We start from the raw sequence: 26,293 nt of genomic DNA on the forward strand, positions 1-26,293 counted from the left end.
GTTCTGCTAGCTGTAGCTAAGGTGAAAACCAGTCTTACCCTTCAAAGCCTGGTGTCTGAGTTTCTCTGGACCTCTGGGTCTTGAATCTTAAAGGAACAATGTTTTACATCAACAGGTTAGCCATCTGTGCCATGAGGGATGCCTGGAAATCACTGAGCTACAAACGATCATCCTCATCCTCATATCGGCACATCACAGTGGGGTGGTCGGCTTTGACTTATTTGTAAGGCTGCTTTTCTATTAAGTAAGTTTTACATCAGTAATATTCACTGAGGTCATGTGCACTTATGGATTCTTTCTGCATCCTTGCCACAGCAACGTTCTCAGTGTTCATTACTGCATTCAGACCTCCCTCCATTTCCTTCTGTGTCATCAAGTTACAAAACTGCGCGTGTGTGCAAGCATTCACATGGTATATGTGTGTGTGCATGTTTGTGCCTATGCATGCGTGAATTCACATGGTATGTGTGTGTTTGTGCATGTGTGTTTGTGTGTGTATTCATGCACTTACATGCACTTCACATGGTACATGTATGTGTTTGTGCATGTGTGTTTATGTGTATATGCATATATTTACATGGTGCATGTGTGTGTGTGTGTATGCATGTACTCACATGGTGCATGTGTGTGTTTGTGCATGTGTGTATGCATGCAATGACAAGGTGCATGTATGTGAGTATGTGTGTATGCATCCATGCACTCGTATGGTGCATGTGCTGGCCATGGTCAACCTCAGGTGCCATCCTCAGACACTATTGATTTTAAACCAGATGTCTCACAGCCCTGGAGCTTACAGGTTGACCGAGCAGCTGAAACATGAGCGACAGAGTTCCATCTGTCTCCATGTCTGCAGCTCTAACTATAAACACTGCCACTGTATGCAGGCTTCATAGGGTGGGACTTGGGGCACTGCACTCAGGTCCTCGTGCCTGCAAGAAAAGCATTTTACTGACTGAGCTATTTACCCAGTTCCTGTCATCACATAAAAAGATAGATAAATTTAAGTATCGATAGATACAGAAAGTTCACGAGTCATGACTGCACTCGTGAGAACAACTAACAGACACATGCAAACACCGCTCAGGCCAGGAAATGGAACCTCTCCTTGTTCCACAAGCGTCTCTTTTCCCAGTCATAAAAGACTCTTCCAAGTTTTGATACCATAATCAAGTTTTTAAATTTTGTGTTCATGGAGTCACTCAAGATAATTCTTTGTCTGAACCCTTTGGATCGATAGAATGCTGACAGTGTTTACTGGTGCTATTGTGTGGTTCCTTATGTCAAAATTGATTTATCTACTTGATGGGTGATGAATTGGGCACCTCCAGTGTGAGGTTATTATAAATCAATCCAGATTCCATATGCTATGCCATAGCAGACCTGTTCATCAGCATGTATAGTTACTAAGAAAGGAATTATGGAGTTACAGGGGAAGAGGATGTAAGAATTTTTCTTTTCCTCATCTCTTTATACTTGGGCTCTGGTGTAATGCTAAACACAAGTCACATCAATGAGTCCTCTGCACCTGGAGGAATTCACCTGAGAATTTTAGGATACAAATAGTCATTCATCAGACTGAAGAAACTATTTTTACTTATATTTTTTAAGAGTTTTCTTCTCATGGACAAGTATTAAATTTAATAAAATGCATATTTTATATCAATTGAAATCACTACCTATAATTTTTCTCTTAACATTTCTAGGTGGGAAGTGTTTAAATTTTGCTATTGCTATTTTACTTTACAAGTATGGATTTTTTCCTGTGTGTGTGTGTGTGTGTACCACACGCATGCCTGGTGTCGTTGGAGGACAGAAGAGGGCAGCAAGTCCCCTGAAACTAGAGTTACAGACCGCTGTGAGCAGCCATGCGGGTCCTGAGACCTGGACTCGGGTCTTCTGCAAGACTAGCCACTGCTCTTAACTGTTGAGCTGTCTTTCCTTCCCCATGATTAAGTTTTAAAGGTTAAAACATTAATAAAATCAACCCAACTTTCCTGTGGTAGTTATTCCCAGATACCCTGCAAACCAGAATGCCTCACTAGGAAATACATGATGGAAGCACTGTGCCGTGTCGCAGCTGTGACACACTGCCCTGCATCTTGGCTAAGCTGAGCCATGCACCGTTGATTAGTAGCACTTGTCTAAGGCAAGTGGCTACTGCATTAACCTACCGGAGAGATAAGGAGCCTGAGCCTGTACTAACAACTTAAATCCCTCAGAAGAACACACACACACACACACACAGACACACACACACACACACACACACACACACACACACACACACGAGGATGGCAATAGATACAGAATACTTATCTATGTGGCTGCAGAATGAGGGAATATGGGAATAGAAAAAATGTCTCAAAAATGAGTGTTACAGTAACAGGTTCAGATCTCCATGTAACATTTAAGTCCTTTATGCTGTATGATTATGTCACAAAGAGATCACTTAGTGCAATGGCCCCCTGGAAGTCAAAAGCAAAGCAGCCACACTGCACTGGTCTATAGATATGTGCAGTTAGTGTCTAAAAGGACCAGAGTGGTGCATGTTGGTCTTCCCGCTTGGATGGGGAGGTGTCCTGGGACGGAAGCCCAGGAACAATAGAGTTCTGAGAGGAGAAGGTGGAAGGGCAGCCTGAGACACGGGAGCCAAGGAACCATGTAGCTCTTAGGTTGCCTCCTCAGCAGAGGGGTTGCAGCTCCCAGGGAGGCTATCCCCAGCTCTAGGGGAGGCTATCCCCAGCTCTAGGGGAGGCTATCCCCAGCTCTAGGGGAGGCTATCCCCAGCTCGAGGGGAGGGTATCCCCAGCTCGAGGGGAGGCTATCCCCAGCTCGAGGGGAGGCTATCCCCAGCTCGAGGGGAGGCTATCCCCAGCTTGAGGGGAAGCTATCCCCAGCTCGAGGGGAGGGGAAGCTATCCCCAGCTCTAGGGGAGGCTAGCCCCAGCTTGAGGGGAGGCTAGCCCCAGCTGAGCTGAGGAGTTCAGGAGACTCAGCTCCCTCCTCTTTCCTTCTCTTCATTACTTCTTGTCTTCTTGTTTTCTTCCAATGACAGTCACACAAGGCAGCAAATGTTATAAAAGGGATTTATTGGCCATCCCTGGAGGGAGCAGACAGCAGGGAATTGGACAAAGGGCAGGGCTTATACGAGATTTTTTAGGGGATGGAGTTTTCTAGGGCAGAGATCTCCAGGGTGAGGATCAGTGGGATTTCAAGTCCTGAGCTTGGGGGAGCCCAGGGATTGGTGGGCTTTCCTGTTTAGACTTTTCATCTAAAATTAGCATAATCTGGGGAAGGTACTGTTGATGGGCTGAGGATGGCCTTTATGACAGCTAGGGATGTCTGGGGGAGGGGCTTGGGTGCTTTCCTGATTTGGGAATTTACAAAGTTCAAAAAGTATACAAACTCTATAAAGTATGCAAAGTTTACAAAGGGAGTCCAGGGCAGGAAAAGCCTTCTCTTCCATTTGAGTCGGGGGAATAGCCAGCATTGTGGTCCATCGGCTTAAAACTGGAATGCTGGTTAAAGTCTTTCAGATTTGTGGATGTTCTGTAGTAAAGTTATCTTGGCAAAATACTAGCACCAGTTAACTGTGAGTGATTAGTATAGAGGTGATTTTCACATCCTACGTGTGTGTGTGTGTGTGTGTGTGTGTGTGTGTAGTGAATTGAATTTCAGGACAGCCTGGTCTACACAGAAGAAACCCTGTCTCGAGCTGCGCGGATTAGCCTTAACATCTATTAAGTATCGATGATGATGATGAAGATTATTATTATTATTATTATATCCATTATTGCATCTCTATAAGGTGCTATGCTATGCGCCTTATTTCTCAAGGCGGTGCGAGCGACCCTGCAAACACGGTGGCTTTTGACATCTTATGGGAAATTCTGTGGTTACATTGAAGGGTCTTAAAGGTCACAGACAAGTGGGGCTGGGGGATCTTTAAGGCTGTGGGCGGGGAGCAGAGCCAGTTCCCTTCCTGCCTCAGACAGAGCTGTCTGTGTTTTGTACCTAGACATTCTGCCTAAGATTTATTTTTAAATTTGTCCTTCTGCCAAACATGAGTCTGTGGCGACTCCAGATTACAGCGCTGTGTGAAACAGTGTGTTTCAATGCTGGGGTCTGGTTCCTTCTTGGACCAGCGTGCTTCAGATTCAGTTTTTTTTTTTTTCAATAATTTGGGGACATCTGATGAGCCTCAAGTACTCTCTCCCAGAAGTCACACAAAGACACAATTTTGCAGAAAATACAGCAGCTCATTAAGATGTGAAGATATAACCAGAGTCTGGGTTAATAATGTCACCTCGGCCAGGCATAGAGATGCATGCCTATAATCCCAGCATTTAGGAGGCTGAGGCAGAGGCAGAGGCTTAAGAGTTCAAGACCATTCTGGGACATCGAGGGAGGCCCTATTGCAGAAATCAGATTTGTAAGAGGTAGTGCTGGTGGTAAGGACTTGTTCCCCAATTGGTTCTTGATCGACCAATAAAGATGCCCGGGGCCAATTGTTGGGTGGAATGAAAGAGGTGGGACTTCCGGGTCCTCTTGGGCAAGTGAAGAGAATCTGGAGCAGAAGGGAATTTTCCGTGCTTCGGGAGGAGGGCGGGGCGGAAGGAGCCATCAGCTCTGTGAGATCTCAGGCGGAGTGGCCTTCGCCCGCTTCCCAGCCTGGGCCTCAGGTAGCCGGCGGGATATTAGAAACATAATTAAGCTGAGGGCAGATTTAGGGTGCTGAGCTGAGAGTGAAAAGAGGGGCGAGAGACAGCAGAGGAAGGCTTGGAAGAGCCCAGCCATTGAGCCAGTAAGGCGGGTTGAAACTGAGCCACGCGCGTGTCTGTGTTTCATCCACGGATCCAGTATTCTCTGGGCGGGGTAGCAAAAACTACACTCAACACGACCAAATCAAAACAAACCCCCAAACATCTACTATGACAGCCCTATAAGATTACAGGACGCCTGGCGGAATGAAAATAGCGACTGCGGTCACTGTGGGGTGTGCTGGGAAGTGGTGGGTGTTTTTTCCTTTGTCACCGCATAACATGTAGGACAGTTTTTTAAAATGCAAGATGTGTTTTCCACCAGCCCTCAAGAACTGTAACAGGAGGCTGAGGCAGGAGAACTGTTATGAGTAAGTTCATAGACAGTCTAGGGTACACAGTGAATTTCAAACCATCTTGGGATATAGAATGAGGTAGTTTTTCAAGAATACGTACACACACCCCACACAACCCCCATGCTGGCCACGTGGTTCTTTCGACTGACTGGTTCAATGACGTGTTTATGGCGCTACGGAAGTTAGTTACCTCAAAACAAAACGAGCGGATAGCCTATGATCCTTGTTCTAAGAGCCTTTGTTACAGTTTCGAGGAAGGGTGCTCCACGGCTTCATTACTGGACCTGAGTCCCCAGCACAGGCAGCGCTTAGAGTTGAGGACTGAGGTGAGCAGACTGGGAAGCGCTCAAATCTGAATGGACCCGGGGAAGGCGGGCCTGGACCGAGGACGGAGACCCTCTGTGGCTGCGGCTTCCCCTGACACTGCTCCTTTTTTCTGCTTCCTGGTCACCAGCAGGTGAACAGATTTTCTCCACCATCCCTCTGTCATGGTTAAACTCTGGTAAACCACATGGGTCTACCTAGTCCTCCGTGAAGCAAAATAAATAAATTTCTTTGAATTGTTTCTCTCAGGTATTTGTCACAGAGACAAACGCTGACACAGTCTGGCACTTAGGTCTGAATAGCTTTTAACACTCAGCACACAGCACCCCTCCCCCACCCCCCAGAAGTGTGCTTTTGGCTTACCTGGGTCTGGTTTGGGCTTGGTTGACTGAGGCTTGAGCTGTGTACCCAAACAGTTTTTAGAAACGTCTGAGTCCTGTGAGTCAATCAGAGAACTGTAGGGATGTGGAGAGGTGTTGGGGTTGCGGCACCAGGGACTCTTATTAGGTAAAACAGTTGGTGGGATTTCCTTTTCTCTGGAAGGAGAGGGAGACCAACTTGAACCTCAAAGGAAATTTATGCAGTAGCAATTAAAGAGAGAGCCAATTTAACAAAACAAAAGTGGGCTGGAGAGTTGGCTCACCGGTTACCAGCACTGGCTGCTCTTCCAGCAAGGCCTGGCTTCAGCTTTCAGTCCACTCTTGGTGGCTTTTAGCCCCCTGTAACTCCACTTCCCAGACCCCTCTTCTGGCCTCTGTGGGTTCTGCATTCACACGGTACACAGATATCCGTGCAGACGAAATACCCATGCACATAGAAATGAGTCATAAACAACTTCAGCAAAGTGGCTGGAAACAAAATCAACTCAAGCAAATCAGTAGCCTTCCTATACTCAAAGGATAAACAGGCTGAGAAAGAAATTACAGAAATGACACCCTTCACAATAGCCACAAACAGTAGAAAGTATCTTGGTATGACTAACCAAACAAGTGAAAGATCTATATGACAGGAATTTCAAGTCTTTGAAGAAAGAAATCCAAGACCTCAGAAGATGGAAAAATCTTCCATGCTTTTGGATTGGCAGGATTTATATAGTAAAAATGGCCATCCTGCCAAAAGCAATATACAGATTCAATGCAATCCCCATCAAAATCCCAACTCAATTTTTCATAGAGTTAGAAAGAACAATTCTCAAATTCATCTGGAATAACAAAAAACCAAGGATAGCTAAAACTATTCTCAACAGTAAAAGAACTTCTGGGGGAATCAGGATCCCCAACCTTAAGCAATTCTACAGAGCAATAGTGTTAAAAACTGCATGGTATTGGTACAGCGACATACAAGTGGATCAATGAAATAGAACTGAAGACCCGGAAATGAACCCACACACCTATGGTCACTGGATCTTCAAAGGAACTACAACCACCCAGTGGAAAAAAGATAGCCTTTTCAACAAATGGTGCTGGTTCAACTGGAGGTCAGCATGCAGAAGAAAGCGAATTGATCCATTCTTATCTCCTTGTATTAAACTCAACCCCAAGCAGATTAAGGACCTCCACATAAAACCAGACACACTGAAACTAATAGAAAAGAAACTGGGGAAGACCCTTGAGGACATGGGCACAGGGGAAATTTTCCTGAACAGAACACTGATAGTTTATGCTCTAAGGTAAAGAACTGACAAATGGGACCTCATAAATTACTGTCTCTGTAAGGCAAAGGACATTGTCAAAAGGACAAAACGGCAACCAACAAATTGGGAAAAGATCTTTACCAACACAACATCCGACAGAGGGCTAATATCCAAGATATACAAAGAACTCAAGAAGGCAGACTCCAGAGAGCCAAATAACCCTATTAAAAATGGGGTACAGAGCTAAACAAAGAATTTTCACCTGAGGAACTTCAAATGGTGGAGAAGCACCTAAAGAAATGTTCAACATCCTTAGTCATCAGGGAAATGCAAATCAAAATGACCCTGAGATTTTATCTCACACCAGTAGGAGTGGCTAAGATAAAAAACTCAGGTGAAAACAGGTGCTGGTGAGGATGTGGAGAAAGAGGAACACCACTGTTGGTGGGGCTACAAGCTGGTACAACCACTCTGGAAATCACTCTGGTGGTCTCTCAGAAATCTGGGCATGTCACTTCCGGAGGACCCGCTCTACCACTCCTGGGCATATACCCAGAGGATTCCCCAGCATGTAATAAGGACACATGCTCCACTATGTTCATAGCAGCCCTATTTATAATAGCCAGAAGCTGGAAAGAACACAGATGTCCCTCAACGGAGGAATGGATACAGAAAATGTGGGATATATACACAGTGGAGTACTATTCAGCCATTAGAAACAATGAATTCATAAAATTCTTAGACAAATGGATGGAACTGGAGAATATCATCCTAAGTGAGGTAACCCAGTCTCAAAAGAACACTCATGGTATGCACTCACTGATAAGGGGATATTAGCCTAGAAGCTTGGAATACCCAAGACACAATTCACATATCAAATGATGCCTAAGAAGAAGGAAGGAGAGGCCCCTGGTCCTGGAAAGGCTCAGTGCAGCAGTGTAGGGGAATACCAGGATAGGGAAGTGGGAAAGGGTGGATTGGGGAACAGGGGGAGGAAAGAGGGCACATGGGACTTTTGGGGAGGGGGGATCCAGGAAAGGGGAAATTATTTGAAATGTAAATAAATAATATATCGAGTAAAAAATAATGAGTCATAAAAACATTTAAATAAATGAACAGTGTTTCTTTTCTAGACCTCGGAGGCAGAGCATTCATGGTGCCCCCAAGCATTTACTTAACCAGACCTGGCTAATTAGCCATGGCTAATTGGCTAGTGGATGGTCCATCTGCCCCTCCCCCAGTCCTTCCCACACATTCAGTTTACTGTAGGGAGAAGGACTCAATGCACGAGCAAAGCAAAACATGCTTTACCTCACGAGAACAGGGCAGACTTGGGAGGGCGTTTTCTGTACTGGTTCTTCTTTGTCCTTACTTATGGAAGTCGCAGATGCTGTTGTCCACCCGAACATGTGGCTTCTCATTGATGGAATCACCACAGAGCATCTTTCAAACTCAATGTCCGTCTCTAACTTCTCCCAGGCTTGCTTCCAGTGGATCGGGGTGTACCAGGCGATGGCCTAACAGGGGTGAAGAGAGTTCTCAGTCTCAGTACGTGGGAGGTGCATGATTCTCGGCTATAGCCCACTGCAGTGTTCCTTGGTTCCGCTCTCACGTGTTTGTTTGACATAGGCTCTCACTCCGAACCCCGGGCTGGTCTAGAAATCATGGTGATCCTCCTGCTTCAGCTTCCAGGGTGCTGGTACTAAAGGAGTGGCCCTTTCCAGGTTACTGAGAATTTATTTTTAACATAAATTTTATTGTGTTTTAAAGTTTTCAACCCTAATTACAGAATTCATATATATATATATATATATATATATGAGACAGATCTATGGCAAGCACAAGTGAAATTTACTGTTGAAAATCCCAGACACAATGCCATTTCAGTGATTTTAGTCCATGTGCTGTCCATTAGCTCTCTAGACTTATTTACGTTGGGTTTTCTTTGGGTATATACCAACATAGAGAGGGACTTCTTGATCACATGTTAAGTTTGCTGTGATTTCTTTAACCTGCCCTTCCGTGAGCTCCCACAGCGCAGGAGAGATCTGCTCCATATCTGGATCTTAAATGCAAAACAAGAGCCTGACAAGTCCCCTGCACCAAGGGAAGCCGCGGCCACTAACCAAACGCTGTGACTCCAGTGTGACCGACGGACAGCATCCTGCCCTCCTTTGAAAACCCAGACTCACAGTGTATTAGTGATGAGGGTACAGAGTCATTTCAGGGCGCAATCAGAATGATGGCTGCCTATAAAGCTTCAGGCAGAAGAACCTCGAATCCCCGCATCCCACTCTATGGCACTGGTGGCCGTATTGGCCTTCTGTTATTGTCATGTTTAGGAAAGGTGGTTCAAAGGGTGGCCTAAGTCACACTTTAGGTTTGTCTTTGAAGAGAAACCATAATGCCATCTGCCTGCACTCTATCATAAAGCAAGTGTTACTGAGAGCGCGCGTGCGCGCGCGCGCGCGAGAGAGAGAGAGAGAGAGAGAGAGAGAGAGAGAGAGAGCGTGTGTGTGTGTGTGTGTGTGTGTGTGTGTGTGAGAGAGAGAGAGAGAGACAGAGAGAGAGAGAGAGAGAGAGAGAGAGAGAGAGAGAGAGAGAGAGAGAGAGATCTTTGCTGGTCTGTGTGGCTGTGCCAGAGGGGGTGGGGTGGGGGTGGGGTGGGGTGGGGGTGGGGTGGGGTGGGGTGGCTCTGAAACTTCTCCACAAGATGCAGATTGTGCTCACCTGGTCTGTGGCATGGCTGGAGAGCAGCTCCTGAGTCCTGGTAAAACCTGTCTGCTTTATTCAGCAAACAGGCAGGAATGGGGTTTTCTAGGGAAACCTTTCTTGCAATTGCAGGGTGAGGATTAGCTTCACTGAGGTAAGAATGCTGGGGTGATCTTGTTAAAGAACTGAGTTTTTATTAGGGTCTCAGGTGGACATGGGCTCTCTCTGGCCTTCTTATTAAGACTGTAATTTCTAGCTGAAGAAGCGTACTGCTTTTTTTTTTTTTTTTTTTTTTTTTTTTTTTATCACAGAGTTGGGTTTTTCCAATGGGATAAAACCTAAGGGTGTGGCATTAAGTTTGAGATGCCGTCTGAAGAGGAGGTAGTCTATAGTAGACGGTGTAGTGTCTACTGTGACAGATGAAGTGTCATTGTGTGCTTTGAGCACTGGTTCTCATTTAATGGTGTTATCTGTGAGGATGTTGAGAATGCCCAGCTGAGCCCCCCAGAGCCAGCCTGTGGGCTGCCTTATCTCAAACCACACATATTATGGGGGCAGGGGTTAATGGTTCTGTGGCCTAGCAAGTTTGTCTAGGGATAAGAATCAAAGACAAGAATTTAAGAAAAAATCTAAAGAACAGCTTTCAAAAACAAATAGTGTTTGATTGTCATAAAGAGGGGTGTGATTAGAATGTCATGCATGGAGAAAGAATCCCAGAAAACTATTTCTAACGTATCTCATTTTATTCTGTATAGAGGTAGTCATTTCAAATTAAGAGTGCAAGCCCTTCCATTAGCTTGTGCATGCACGCCCTGGGCATAGAGATCAAGTCTCTGTGTTACATTCCTTGTGCATAGTTCGGCCTAGAGCATAGGTAAGAATCTCAGGAAACATTGTTGGGATGAATATCTGGGCAGAGAAGGTCGTGTATAGCACCTTCTTTATCCCACACTTCTAGATAAGATCAGAAATAAAACCCACCCCGATTCTCAATCTGCCGCAGGTATGGGACGCCATAACTCTAGTTGGTCAGCTGGGGGCACACTGGGGAGGGATGGGCAACAGCTGTTGGTCAGAAACTTGGGTCACCGTGACTATGGCTGGGCGCAAACTGGGGAGAAAGGGGTGTTGGTCTGCCTGAGGCACTGCAGCATTTGGGGGTGACTCTAGCTGTGCTGTGCTGAATGTGAGCGGGACTGAGGGCCAGGGGAACAGAGGCATCAGCATGGAGTGTTGGCAACTTTGACACTCACCTCACCATTGGGGTTGCACAAGATGGTCGTGCAGTCCGGACTTGATCGGAACCTGCTCTGTTCGTCCCAAACAAAGTCCGTTGGTGGCTGTGGCTTTGCTTCCGAAGCTGCTGCCCACACCTTAGAGAAAGCAGTTTGTTGCTGACAAATGCTACCGTGGTTCCACCCAGATCCACATGCGACAGTGCTACTGTTACCCATCTTTCTCAACAGAGAGGGCTTTGGGTGTCATTGAAGCTGGGAAGGCTCTCCCTGCATTGGCCTGGGCTTGGCTAGGACTCCTATGTTCACATCATTTCTGTGCCTCAGCCTCCCGAGGACCTGGGACTATAAAGGCAACTGAGCTTCTAGGTTGTTTTAAAATATAATGAAATGCTAATAATATAATAATAATGAAATGCTAAACAGTGACTGAACACTTAAACAACCATCCAGCCCATGGCCCGTGGGCTGCAAGCAGATCTGGGATAGATACAAGCACAGACCAACTGTACACTGTAGGCTTATTCAACACATTAGGACGTATCTTAGAGGTTTTTGTTTGTTTTGTTTTGCTTGCTTGTTTTTGCAGCTTGATTTTATGGTTCGCAGAAGTGAACATGTAGAGGTCTTATCTCCATGTCATGTAAAACACACACACACACACACACACACACACACACACACACTTACAACCCACAGCTACAGATCAGACACGGTTCAGAGGGACACAGATGGAGTGGGGTGGGCAGCAGGGATAGCCTCCTTAGTGCCTGCTCTCTGAGATGACCACCTCTTTGCTTGTCTTGTGAGAGTCTGTTTTCAGACTTAGGACTTTCACTTTGGAGGATGAACCAGAATAGGATTGTTTACTACATAGGAGAAAGCTGTGGAGAGCGAAGTACAGGCACCCATCCACAGTGCTACAAACCACAAAATGACACTGAGTACAAAGAACAAGTATTCACGAGGCCACTTGTGCCAAGCTGCAGGCTGACAGTAGAGGAAGCTTTCCCTATAGGAATCTAGTGTCACCAGCTCCCAGTGCTCCCAGCTCGGTGCTCTCAGCTCCCAGTGTCCCCAACTCCCAGTGTCCCCGGCTCCCAGTTTCCCTATAGGAGCCTAGCTCCTAGTGTCACCAGCTCCCAGTGCTCCCAGCTCAGTGCTCTCAGCTCCCAGTGCTCCCAGCTCAGTGCTCTCAGCTCCCAGTGTTCCTAGCTCCTGCCATTCCCAGCTGACCATATTGCCTCATGGTCTTTCCTTCAGTTCAGGGCGGTCCTGCAGTCCTGGCTTACAGTTTTCCTAGCTCCTCACACTCCTGGCTGATAGCATTCCCAGTGCATTGATATGTTCTCAGCTCACAGTGTCCCCAACTCACACCATAGTCCCAGATTATGGGGACCCCAGCTCACTGCATTTTCAGCTCACAGTAATCCCAGATCATGGTACTTCCGATCTACCATACTGCCAGCTCCTGGGAGGCCCAGCTCATGATATCTCCAAAGTGCGGTATTCCTAACTCACCACACTTTCGGCTCATGCTATTCCAACTCACCACAGTGCTAGCTCCAGCTGCTCCCCCTTCGCGATGGTCTTAGCTCCTGGTGGTGCCGGCCTGGCCCACAGTATTCCCAGCCTGCTGTATCTGACCAGCTCTCAGCACCCTCCGCTCTGGGGTTCTCAGTTTGCTATGGTCTTACCTCATTGTATTTCCAGCCTACGGTATCACTAACCAACCACACCCCCAGCTCACAGGATTCCCAGCTCACCATATTCTCAAATACTGGTCAAATCTCGGTGTTCCCAGATCATGGTGCTCCCAACTTACTGTATTTTTTAGCTCATGGTATTCAGAACCCAGACCCTGGTATTCCTGGCTCACAGTTTTCCCAGATCATGAAATTCCTGATTTATATCATTTTCAGCTCCTGGTATTCCTATATCAGGATATTTCCAATTCAGTGTATTTTCAAGACATGGTATTTTCTTGTCAAGATATTCCCAGTCCCTGATATTCCCGGCCCCTGGCAGCCCCCCTCCCCCACCCCATTTCTGGTCTATATCTCTTCCAGATCACGGCATTCCCAGCTCACTGTATGTCATCACGGTACCCCTAACTCACACTAGTCACACATCATTGTACTCTTGCTTACTGTCTTCCTAGCCTGTGGTGTTCCCCGTGCACAGTCTGCCTGGCTGATGCTATACCACGTTCAGGTCGCTCCGAGACTATGATGGTTTCAGATCATACTTACTGTCACCGTGGAGCTGGCCTGCAGTGTGATGTTGTGGGGGAACCGGTACAGGGAGACTGCGTGCCCATTCACGTTTTGCTGGAGAATGTGGTTTCCGATCTCCACTTCCTTTTCATCAGAGGAGTTAACGAGCCTCACAAAGAAACCCTTGACATTTACCTCAGCTATTTTAATGTCTCCCAGAGAGCTAGAAAATAAGAAGCAAAGATATGGTGGGCATGAATAGGAATGTCTCTGGCCCACAGTAAGAACCCTGTAGTGAGGTGCATGCCTGGAATCTCAGCTCTTGGAACACGGAGGCAGGGGAGCCACAAATTCAAGGTCAGGTGAGTCTATGCAGCATGTTCCAAGCCAGCTGAGGCTTCTTGAGACACCAACCAACCAATCAACCAACCAACCAATAGAGCCTGAATAATGAACAGCTAAGCTATGGACTCTCTTAGGCAGGAGTCTATGGAGGGCTTGAGGACCTTTTAATGATATATTCTTATTTTATGTGTACAGGTGTCTTGCCTGCATATATGTCTGTGCACATACAGTATTCATAGAGCTCAGAAGTGAACACTGGGTGACCAGAAACCAGAATAACAGAAAGTAGTGAGCCACCATGTAGGTTTGGGAAACTGAGCCTGAATCTCTAGAAGAGCAGCCAGGGCTCCTAACCTCTGAGCCTTCTCCACGACCCCCACAACTTGTGTATTTTATAACCTGAGAAAAAATGGCTTGGCCTATTGGTTCTGATCATGGAAAACAGTGTGGCTATGATTTTTCTCTCTTTTCTGCTCTCTACAGAAGACATGATATCGAACACCCAAAAGGAAATCAAAGGGCTGGAGAGGAGGCTTGTTGGCTAAGAGCACTTGCTGCTCTTGCAGAGGAGCTGGGTTTGGTTTCCAGAACTCAAATGACAGCACACAACCTCCAATAAGGTCCAGGGGATCTGGCGCCCTCTCCTGGCCACCAAGAGCACCACATGCACACGGCACACAGTCACATGTGCAGGCACACAGCCATAAGCATAAAAGGTAAGTCTCAAAGTATGGTCATCAAGAGTTAGGCCACATATTTCTCTTCTGATAAAGTGATCAGGAGGGTGAACAGCCACCGTGAGTCAAAAATAATTCTGAATGTGACATTACACACACATACCATAGGTTTTTTGCTGCTGTGTGTGGAAGTCAGAGTCTAGGTTATGGGAGTTGTTTCTTCTTCCTTCATAGGCAGCCAAGGGATCAAATTCACGTCTTCACCCTTGGTGGCAAGCACCTCTCCCTCCTGAGCCATCTTGTCTGGCCTCCATTTTTTTTTTGGTCTTGTCTGTTCTGTTTTTCTAACCTCCTTACTCTCTAAAATTCAGACTGTGTTGCAGGATATATTAAAAAAGATCCCGCCAACTCTCCTGCCCTGCCAAGTCATAACACCATGTCCTGGCGGGGTCCCACTCTGCTGTTCTCACCGCAGAGCTATTCTCTCCCAGCTCGCTCCCACAGCATCCCAGCTGTGGACCCACATTCTAGTAACCAAGTAAATCAAAACTCTTAAACCTTAATTAGGCAGTCAGAGTTATGTATAAATAATATCACAATTTACAAGATGCCAATAGAGTAATTTAAGAGCCAATTGATAATGATAAAAGCTTTATCCCAGTAAAGCTTTCTTTATTTCTAACCTTATAAAAACATAGCTATTTTGGCTAGTAAATGCCATGCAGGTCCACGTCCAAAGCCATCTCGGTTCTTCTCCCTTCTCCCCCTGTGACCTTTGTCCCTCCTACTCCTAGCTCCGCCTCCCTTTTCCTGTCCAATCACAGGCCTTCCATTGTCCTAATGTTATTGGACATGGAAAATCTTGCAACAAGACTGGATATTTTCATCCACAATTGCTTCTCTTACTTTATCCAATACTGTGAACTGAATGCTAGTCTCAGGTGTTGGCTACTGTATCATACAGGATGGCATCATGGTATCATACAGGATGGCATCATTGTATCATACAGGATGGCATCATGGTATCATACAGGATAGCATCATGGTATCATACAGGATGGCATCATGGTATCATACAGGATGGCATCATGGTATCATACAGGATGGCATCATGGTATCATACAGGATGGCATCATGGTATCATACAGGATGGCATCATGGTATCATACAGGATGGCATCATGGTATCGTACAGGATGGCATCATGGTATCATACAGGATGGCATCATGGTATCATACAGGATGGCATCATGGTATCATACAGGATGGCATCATGGTATCATACAGGATGGCATCATGGTATCATACAGGATGGCATCATGGTATCATACAGGATAGCATCATGGTATCATACAGGATGGCATCATGGTATCATACAGGATGGCATCATGGTATCGTACAGGATAGCATCATTGTATCATACAGGATGGCATCATGGTATCATACAGGATGGCATCATGGTATCATACAGGATGGCATCATGGTATCGTACAGGATGGCATCATGGTATCATACAGGATGGCATCATGGTATCATACAGGATGGCATCATGGTATCGTACAGGATGGCATCATGGTATCATACAGGATGGCATCATGGTATCATACAGGATGGCATCATTGTATCATACAGGATAGCATCATGGTATCATACAGGATGGCATCATGGTATCATACAGGATGGCATCATGGTATCATACAGGATGGCATCATGGTATCATACAGGATGGCATCATGGTATCATACAGGATGGCATCATGGTATCATACAGGATGGCATCATTGTATCATACAGGATAGCATCATGGTATCATACAGGATGGCATCATGGTATCATACAGGATGGCATCATGGTATCGTACAGGATGGCATCATTGTATCGTACAGGATGGCATCATGGTATCATACAGGATAGCATCATGGTATCATACAGGATGGCATCATGGTATCATACAGGATGGCATCATGGTATCGTACAGGATAGCATCATTGTATCATACAGGATGGCATCATGGTATCATACAGGATAGCATCATGGTATCATACAGGATGGCATCATGGTATCATACAGGATGGCATCATGGTATCGTACAGGATGGCATCATTGTATCGTACAGGATGGCATCATATCGTACAGGATGGCATCATGGTATCATACAGGATGGCATCATGGTATCATACAGGATGGCATCATGGTATCGTACAGGATGGCATCATGGTATCATACAGGATGGCATCATTGAATCATACAGGATGGCATCATGGTATCATACAGGATGGCATCATGGTATCGTACAGGATGGCATCATGGTATCGTACAGGATGGCATCATATCATACAGGATGGCATCATTGTATCATAAGGAAGGTATGGCATGGTATGGCATCATTGCTTTTGGTTGTTTTGCCTTCTGTGTACAGACCTAGACTGGCATCTTGTCTCCCAAGTCCCTGAATGGCGTAGTCACTGCTTGTTGGAATCCTTAGATACCTCCACCATCCTATCACACGAAGGTCATAGGCAGAGAGTAGAAGACAGGAGAGTGTTCCCATGCAGAGAGGCTCGAAGTGTCTCCTGTCTTCTGTGGACTCTGCTTGTTCAGTTCATGGGTGAACAAGAATCCCCAAGGCTAGAGGAAAAGGCACTTGAAAGCATTGGCAGGGAAGCATCTGCCAAGTGTCTGTTCTCACCAGTCAGGATGAGAACTTCTTAACTCCTGAAGCACCACATGCATGCTAACCCCTGGAGCACTACATGCTAACCCCTGGAGCACTACATGCTAACCCCTGGAGCACTACATGCTAACCCCTGGAGCACTACATGCTAACCCCTGGAGCACCAGATGTTAATCCCTGGAACACTACATACTAATCCCGGGAGCACTGCATGCTAACCCCTGAAGCACTGCAGGCTAACCCCTGGAACACTGCATGCTAACCCTTGGAGCACCAGATGTTAACCCCGGGAGCACTGCATACTAACCCCTGGAGCACTGCATGCTAATCCCTGCAGAACTGCATGCAGTCCTCAGAAGAGTCTTGGGCCAGGAGTGGGAAACATTTGTTTTAAATAAATAAAATAACACATTAGAGAATGGTGGCACAATTTCAAGCAGCTAGTGGCCAATTTTTCAATTTTAAAATATCAAACCAGGCTTAGTGGCAGTAAGTACAAAAAAATCTGAAGTTACATCAAAGTACATCCTACCTCACCAAACCTCACCAAAGCAGTGAGGAGGCTGGGGGGATGGCCCAGATGGTAAAGGAACTGCAGCCACAGTATAAGGATCTAAGTCCCAACCTCAGAACCTATATAAAAAAAGCCAGGCACCAACAGTTGGGCACACTCAATCCTGGTGCTGGAGAGGCAAAGACAGGTGGAACTCTGGGGCCCACTGGCTAGTCAGCCCAACTTCATAGCAAGCTGCAGGACAAAGAGAGAGAGACCCTGTCGATGCTTTAGATTCACCACGGGGTTAAAAATAATAATAATGGCTGTCCCATTTTCTCCCAGAGACCCTGACATTGTCTGAGGTACAGTCAGAATACTGAGAACATGCAGCCCCTCCCAACCAGGTGATCCCACCCGGACACTGAGAACCGGGGTTCTAAAGTGTTCTCAAGGACTCCAAATTTGCATATCTTAAACAAATTTATCTTTCGAAGCCTGTCTAAATGGCAGCTCCTTCACAGTATCTTCCAGGATCATCCAGGCTGGAAGCAAGCCCAGCCTCACTGTCTGGGCACTCTGTCTGTCTCCTAGACACAGCCCACAGGCCTCCCCTGACCTGGAAGTCCTTAAAGTCAGCCTCAGAAGCGATGCTGGCAATGGCTGCCCATAAAGTGTTTGCCATGCACTTGTGACAGTCAGTGATGCTGGAACCTATGTAAAAAGGCCTGCTGTAGAGACACGCACTGCTGGGGAGGTAAAGAGAGCAGATCCTGGGGTTCACTGACTACTCCCCTAACTTACTTGGGAGTTCCATGCCAATGAGAAACCCTGTCTTAAAAAACAAGGTGTGCTGTTACCATGGAACACACCAAAACCTTAACCAACACAGGCGATAATGTGCCTAAACACACACACACAGACTCACACACACACACATAGGTATACACACATAGTACAGAAACACACACACACACAGATACACACACACAAATATACAGACACAGAAACACAGAGACCCATACACAGATAGATACAGAAACACAAACACAGACACAATGACCCATATATACACACAAAGACACACACACACACACACACAGACTCACACAGACACACATAGGTATACACACATAGTACAGAAACACACACACACACATGTATACACACAGAAACACACACAACCACACCCACACAGACAAACACAGAGCCATACAAACATATATACACAGAGACACATACAGACACACATGCAGACACACATACAGACACACATGCACACACATGCAGATACAAACATGTACACATGCACACAGATACACAGACATATACACACAGACACACAGGCACACACATGCAGAGACACACAGACACACACAGGTACACACACACACACACACACAGGCACACACGCAGAGTTGTATTTAGAAGTATTAAACAGTCTTGTACGCCTTTGCCTTAATCACCACTTTTACAATGGCAGATACTGAATGTCTGTGACAGTGTGTGTCCAGGTGGCAGAACAAACACTCAGGTTTTCTTCAGGTTATCAGTCAAATGACACATCGGGCCTCAGTGGCTGGACACTGCACTCTCCTTACTTGCCCCCTCAGCCCTGAGACACGCCTGTGTACCTTCATGTACTATCAGCTTGTCAGAGCCCAGCCTTCTCCAGAGACTCAGTACTGCAGGGTTAGAAAGCACAGCCTGGGAGAGCCCTCTCCTTTAGCCCCAATAATAACTCTCCTTCATCAATTATCTTCAGGGAAACTGATGGCCATAAAAATAGATCCCTGGTATAAAAATTCATTTTTTCTTGTCTTTTAACTCAACAGCCTAATAGAAGAAAAAGATTAAATCCATCTGAATGATTAGCTAGCAGCGGAAGGCCTGAGAATGAGAGACTGCTGGCAATCTGCATGGACTGTGCTACGTAGTTTTCTCTGGCATCTCTGGAAAATTCACATCCCGTGTTTGGTCCCCTGGAAACTTCTATCAGTTGTTTTAGAGCATAGGTGGTTATAGTTCAGGGAATCTCTTGGGGGTTTTTGCAAATAAATGTATCCAATAACAGTTCAGAGCTCTGCTCTGTGCTGACTATGACCTCAGCGGAAGGTGGTAAGTTATTCAAATGTGTACCTGGATGTAAACTGGCCAACTTCCTCAAGAATCACAGACAGGTGTTTGCTCACGTCCTCGGTTTGGGATGTACGTGCTGTGAGCTTCTTCGATTCTCCGAACAAAGAAAGGAAATAATCCTCACCGTCCCCCAACACATATGTATCCAACTCAGAGCTCGGCTGGAGCTGTCTCTTCGGAGCAATGAAGCTTGGGCCTTTTAAAGAAACCGGACAGGCAAGCAAAACAGACATTTAAACAGTCATTGAAAGAAGCCAAGAACTTTATCTTTGCTCCTGTGTCTACAGAACCAAGTTCCTTTATAAGCGTTCTGCCTCTGCCAAACTCAGTGAGAACAGAGGTGCTGGTGGACGGCTATAAAATGACTGTAAGTGAATATTTTCCCCACTGTCCTCGGTTTCCACAGATTCTGCTGTCCTAAACGCTCAGTGTAGCATGGTACTTGTATAGACTTGGCTCAGGCATCCTTGGGGAATCCACATTCCTTGTTTGCTCCCTATCTTGAGCATGCTGGCTGTTTAGCTGATTGTTTAGCTGCACTAGAAACCATCAGTATTCTTGAGTTAAACACTGAACCTGTCAAATTTGAGGATTATATATTATGAATATACACTTATTCTACTTAGTGCTGGCTATACTGCCCAAATTAAAATCCTACCTTATGCACCACAACCTCTGCAAGAAATGAGGGGGGATGGGGGTTGGGGGTGAATTAAGTGTCTGGTATTTAGCTGGCACGGTGAAAACAATGGCTATGGCTATAGGACGAGTGTTTTGCATTATGGGACCCTGGGCCAGGAATCATCGAATTATAAAAACAGCTCAGATTTTGTTTTAGATTTTGTATCTTCAACAAAAGGTGAAATATATAAAGGTGTAGATGACAGGTGTCTGCCGTGGTGATGGGGCTGTGCCTAGGGCATCTAGCACACTAAGAACAGAGTGAATCGTCACCAAGTTACACCAACGGCCCTAATGGCCACAGAGGCTCCTCCAAGGACTTTGCTGAGAGGAGACACTAAAGTTAAATTAGCGTCCACAGCCTAGCGGGCAGCTCCTCTGGGAAAGGGCGAGGCACGGCATCTTCCCTCGAAGCCCATGATGAGGAAAGAACGCTTGTGTCCCCAGAGAGGAGGGAGGCATTGGATGGGCTTTTTTTTTTTTTTAGTTCATCGAGAACCACAGATGGCACTGACAGGGACAGCATGTCCCAGTGTTCACAGGCCTGATTATGCAGGGGAATTTGTGGTAGCTCAAGGAAGAGGCTGCACCCGACCTTCTCTTGCCATGCAAGGTGCGGTGCTACGCTTGGCTTCCCATTATCAGGAGCTTTAGTTTAACACAAACACAATGGTCTACATGGTACCAGGAGATGGGAAAACACATCTTAAATCTACAGTCTGTATTTGCATAATTAACATTGTACCTAATGCTCAATGGTCAAGAATTTAGCAAGCGTCTTCGGACAACTCATCCGAGTCATGCCAGCAATGACGCACACTGTGAACGTCACGAGAGCCGTGCACACTGCACACACACTACGCTGAAGCCCAGGGATGTGCCAGAAATAAACAAGAACCAGATGAGAACCAGCCAGACCTCAAGTATCCACGGCGTAGAAGGAGCGAGGCATTGGGTACTCATGGGCGCATGATCCAAATGTGGGTTGTTCTAGAAAGAGCTTACGGGTGGGCTAAGGGTTGAAGCGGATTTCTGGCAACCAACATGATGCTATGTGCTGGGTTCCCATACAGGCCCCAAGCCCATCAGAACCCTGCAAAGCTGGCGTCTTAATTTTCACCCTGCAGGGGTGGAGCATTAGAACCCGGGACTGCTGAGTTCCTTTCCTCCCCACTCCACGAAGGGCAGGAAAGAGCTGGTTCTGCGTTTGCTAGGACAGCATCACCCCACCGTGGTGAGCAGCACACCCCACAGCCCTTGTGACCCGGTGCCAGTCGGGCACCACCCAGTTCCTCCTGCCCCACTTTCTCTCTGTTCTGTCATCCCCAGCACCATCTCCTCTTTCGGAGTCTGTTCTGTACGTGAGCCTTGAGTCTCCTAATGGGGCTGGAAAGATGCTGTGTATCCTTTGTGTCCCTGTCCCACAAAGGGCCCTTCCTGCTACACGCTGGACAGTTTAACTCTCTAGCCATCACGGTGGCCCCAGGCATCTTCTCCTTGGAGGTGGTGAAGATAATTGCTTAATCCTCACGGCAGAACTCGCCAGAGGGATCCTCAGAACTAGACACTGGCAATTTTAGTCCTAATCAGTTCTAGAACATGACAACAACGGATCCACGGACCACCATGCCAGCTCTAGGGACCTTAGTCTCTCTAGCAGCATCCAGCAGCAGGGTGGGGGGCGGGAGGGGGGCCTTAGGAACTCATGGCAAATATCATTTCTCCAACGATTCTAGAACATGCTAATGGTGGATCTAGAAGCCATCATGGTAGCTGCAGGCTACTTCCTTGTGGATATGCTGTATTTGCACCTGCGTGTGCATGTGTGCTCTGGGTTTACACCTTCGGATCTAGAGCCCTGGCTAACCTACTCTGCGTGTGATGCTGAAACTGAGAAACACACTCCCTGGGGCCAAATGACAACCCAGGTGGAGGCAAAGCGGGCAGAGGCCAAGTGGGCGGAGGCAAAGCAGGAGCCATGGAACGCGTGCTGTGCTGCGGGAACATTTCAGGTACCCGCACGCGCTTGGTACCTACTCTGCTTTCCCAGGCTGCTGTCTTTGTGGGAGCAGCTCACGATGGTGGATTTAGACGTCAGCGGTATTCCGGACGATAAGGTGAAGCCGCTGTCCTGGGCGCTGGGCATCTGGTAGAAGCTGACTGGCATTTCTTGGGAAAATGAGCAGGACAGCGGGATGAGCGTGGAGCTCGAATCCATTATCTTTGGGAAAAAGTGGACTGATGAGTGCTGTTTTGATGGAGTGATGGTTCCAACTTTTTCTTCTCTTCTGTATGCAAAATGATAATGAACAACGTAAGAAAACCAGCACATCCGAGTCCAGGAAGCGCGAGGTGTTACTCAGAATTCTGCTGAATGCATCATACATCTGTCAGGGAACCCGGCACCCCCAAACTCTGGTTCCCGCTATAGAAGCAGACTCGCTAGCCTTGTCTTGTATATTTCATTTTTAACTTAAAGATCGACAGGTTCTGTAGTGGTGGGTTTGAAAAGTAAAAATCCGTAAGCCAGTATAATGTTTGCAACCAGGATTTCAGCATTTCCTTCTTAGATTTTAAATCGATTTCTTTTACTCAAATCAAGACACCAGTATTTTCCTGGCTATGAGTGTACAAAAGACTTTAGCGCCTGTTCACTGGTATAGCCTCGTCTTTGAATTCCTGAGCTGCTAACTAACCTTCCAATATTGACAAAATTACTTAGATACCAATTGCTTCCCAGTAATAGCCTCCCCTCCCCTGTCATGGAAACCAGAAAAGGGGGAAGAATAGCCATTCTCAAGTACCACAGTAATAAGTGACTTATTTTTAGGAACACAATTTTAAAAATAGTCATTAAGCCTCACATGATTATTTGAGCAAAGTTCCCAAACTACAGTATAATTGTTCATAAGCTAAGTAGTGTTCTCATGATTCATCTCAGGACAAGGTATAATGCCAAAATTAACCTGTAAACCCTACCTGCCCAGGAACCAGACAACTTCCTGGAATGCTGGGAATTGCAGTTCTTGAGTAACAGCAATGCCTCATGGGAAAGTATAGTGGCCACAACACACATCCATGTGACACATGGCTTAAGGCCACTCTCAGACCAGAAATTCCAAGAAATTTGGAATTTCCAAAGTCCATCTTTTTGGTCAGCATTTAATATTTACTAAAGCTTGCTTTAAATGTGGCCCAAAATGGTTGCGTTGGTTTTTCTGGTGAATCTCAGGCTTAACAATGGCTTAAGATGGACTACATCAACATTCCTTCAGTGGTCTCAGAGAAACAGGTTCGTGCATGTATGCGCGCGCATGCATGTGTATGTGTGTGTATGTGTGAGGAAATGTGTGCACACATGATTATATTGGAATGAAAAGTCAATGGGTCCAAACCTTTTCATAGCTCTATAAAACTGGACATTTGGCCTGTTCAGCTGTCCCTATGCCAAGTCACACATTTATAGGATTTGCTATAAATCAGGAACCGACTTCTTTATTTCCCACATTACCTTTGTCTCGGTCACTTCTCAGAGCCCTTACTTCATGGCTAATCCTGAATGTGACAGAACTGTCGTGAGAGAGGTCTGGCAGGCTCAGTGGAAGGTGTCTACCAGAGAGTTTCCAGAGGTGGCTAGGTAAGAGGGTTCTGTCTAGCGTATGGGGTCATCCACTGATGGATTCACAATCAGTGGTGCAAGCTGGGGTCAAGTTGGAGGCAGTGAGTTATCGCACCAGGTCCTGGGCTTTCCATCTTGTTCTGGCTCCTCCCATCTCTGTTCTGGCTCCTCCCATCTCTGTTCTGGCTCCTCCCATCTCTGCCCTGCTTCTGCTCTTCCTCGGCCACACCCCGCCTCCATGCTCTTTCAGTCTCTGCTCAGCCTAAAGGTAATGGAGCTGACCATGGTTGATAGCTCTGAAGCTGTGAGCCAAAATGTAGCTTCCTTCTTCCAGGACATCTCTGCAGGGCCCATCACGTGGCACGGTTCGTAAGGGTGTTAAACGCAGCTTCTGGCTGGAGTTGTTTGTTGTGGTTTCTGTGGGGAGCTGGGACCTGGAATTTCCTCCTCTGCCATCTTCACAAAATCCTCGTTATGAATCATCACACCCAGGGATTCACTCTGCACATCTCTTCCCTGGAAACCTTTTCATCTGGAGATCGCTCTAATCAACAGCAGATGCCACCAAATGCGCCTCTCAGAAAGCACAACCAGAGTTTTAAAGGTGCCAAGAAATGGCATAGGCTTCCAGACTTGCGGGTTTTTTTTTGTTGTTTGTTTGTTTGTTTGTTTGTTTACTTGCACAGTACTCAGTGAGCTCAGAGATGCTCCAAGCACTGGCGTTTGTCTGAGGAATCACTATGCTCTGGAGTGTGACCATGACAGCAGTGGGCAGAAGACTACAGGGCCTGACTGTGTGCACGTGTCATCTCTGTGGCCAGGGACGGGCTCCCACGGGAGGGCTTCTCGCTGCTGTGGCCGAGACAAAGCCTGGGAAATGATTGGTGTTCCTCACATCTGGACTACACTGCACACTGACTCTTGTCTTCCCAGTGTGCTAATTCTGTAAGTGCCCCCATTTTTTTCCTTCAGGAAAACATGCCATCCAAATACATATAAGTCCAGTGTAAAGGTTCCCACTAAGTCCTTGTGTAGCTGGGACAGAGAAACTTGGCCCAGGGACACAGGAAGCCTTAGTTTTGCTGTTAAAAATAACGTCGGACGGCTGCGCACATCCTGGAAAGAGCGAAGGTCCCAGGACTTGGCTTTCACAGCACAGCGGGGCGGATGGGCCCTAAGCTCACCCGTCGGTGGACTCTCTTGGAAGATGGGAGTCTTCTTACTGCTTTGAGTCCTGGTATTTCCCCAGCTCCTCCTCTCTACTTTCCTATTTCTGTAGATAACAGATGCTAAGCCAGGAGCAATGTCGGGATCTCAGGCCAGCACTCTGGAGGGCCGCGGCATGTGGCTTTGAAGATTCTGATGGTCCTGGCTTTCGTGACAGACGGGTGTCGGGTGCCGAATGGTGAACGCGGCTATGTCCAGAGTGGCCCACGGCTTCAGGTGCTATGCCCTCGGGAGCCGAATGCTTTGTTAGCCAACCAGAGAAAACCCTCCCCAGTGCTTCAGCTGACAGATGGTTGACGGCTGTGGTGGACCAGTGACTATTTTACGTGTGGTCCCCACCAATGTTTCCGTGAGCGAATTCTGACGGTCATGGCGCGGTCTGCTGTTGGTGGTGGTTCTGGATAGCTTTTATTCTGGATAGCTTTTATTTTTTGAGCCGATCTCGTGGTTCAGCTCAGGCTTTTGTCCTCGGCCTCCAGTGTGCTGGGGGCACAGGTGCGAGCCGCCGCCACACCTCCACACTTGTTTTAGTCAAGTTTTTAGGCTGATGGCCTTGGCCTCTTAAATGGCAGCTGTGAAATCCCACCCCGGGGTTTATGGAAGAGTTCTGTCTAGGGCAATTTTTTTATGTTGCTCAGAGGTGGGGGCTGGGGTCTTACAAAGCAGAGACTGGGAAAATAGCTAATGTTGTGATTTATTATATTTAGGAAACCTATGGAATTTGTAGTTCTAATGACTTCCCAAATGGTTTTTATTGTACTTACTATTGAGGCGGGGGCTCCTTCCATCACAGAGGTTTGGGACCACACCCCAGTCACTGAGGCTTGCAAGCAAGCACTTTCACCTGCTGAGATGCTTGCCACCCACACCTAAGTAATTTTTAAACACTGAGGCGTGTATGCCATCCCAAACGCCATAAGCCAGACCCCGCTTGCCCCAGTTCACGCTGTTCTTACGTATCTTCATCCTGTATTTTACTGTCTTGCTTATTGATGTTGGTGGCACTGGTTGGAGGCTCTGAAGCTTCCTTCATCTTGGCCAGCAGAGGAGGCGTCTCTTCTCTTTCCTAGGTAAAGAGATCATGGCCTCAGGCAGTGACCACAGCAGACGCTCAAGGGGGACTTTCTTTTTAAAATGACCTTACCTGCTAATCCAACTGTCTTCAGTTTATCAACTTTTACGATTCCTTTGCTACACTGGTACTA

General features: G+C 46.7%; 1 protein-coding gene across 1 annotated transcript in view; it reads right to left on the reverse strand.

Moving 5' to 3' along the window:
* Positions 1-26,121, reverse strand: part of Lmntd1 (lamin tail domain containing 1) — a 65,165-nt gene extending 39,044 nt beyond the window's left edge. Inside the window, exons 1-7 of the mRNA XM_052172934.1 lie at positions 26,045-26,121; positions 22,280-22,530; positions 19,562-19,757; positions 13,272-13,458; positions 11,038-11,157; positions 8,384-8,589; positions 5,803-5,975 (exon numbers count right to left, since the gene is read on the reverse strand). Coding sequence (XP_052028894.1) covers positions 5,803-5,975; positions 8,384-8,589; positions 11,038-11,157; positions 13,272-13,458; positions 19,562-19,757; positions 22,280-22,530; positions 26,045-26,121 — 1,210 coding nt within the window. The remainder of the gene's footprint in view (positions 1-5,802; positions 5,976-8,383; positions 8,590-11,037; positions 11,158-13,271; positions 13,459-19,561; positions 19,758-22,279; positions 22,531-26,044) is intronic.
* Between the last annotated feature and the right edge of the window lie 172 nt (positions 26,122-26,293).

The sequence above is a fragment of the Apodemus sylvaticus genome, chromosome 2, assembly GCF_947179515.1.
Source record: "Apodemus sylvaticus chromosome 2, mApoSyl1.1, whole genome shotgun sequence".
NCBI classification, from domain to species: domain Eukaryota; kingdom Metazoa; phylum Chordata; class Mammalia; order Rodentia; family Muridae; genus Apodemus; species Apodemus sylvaticus.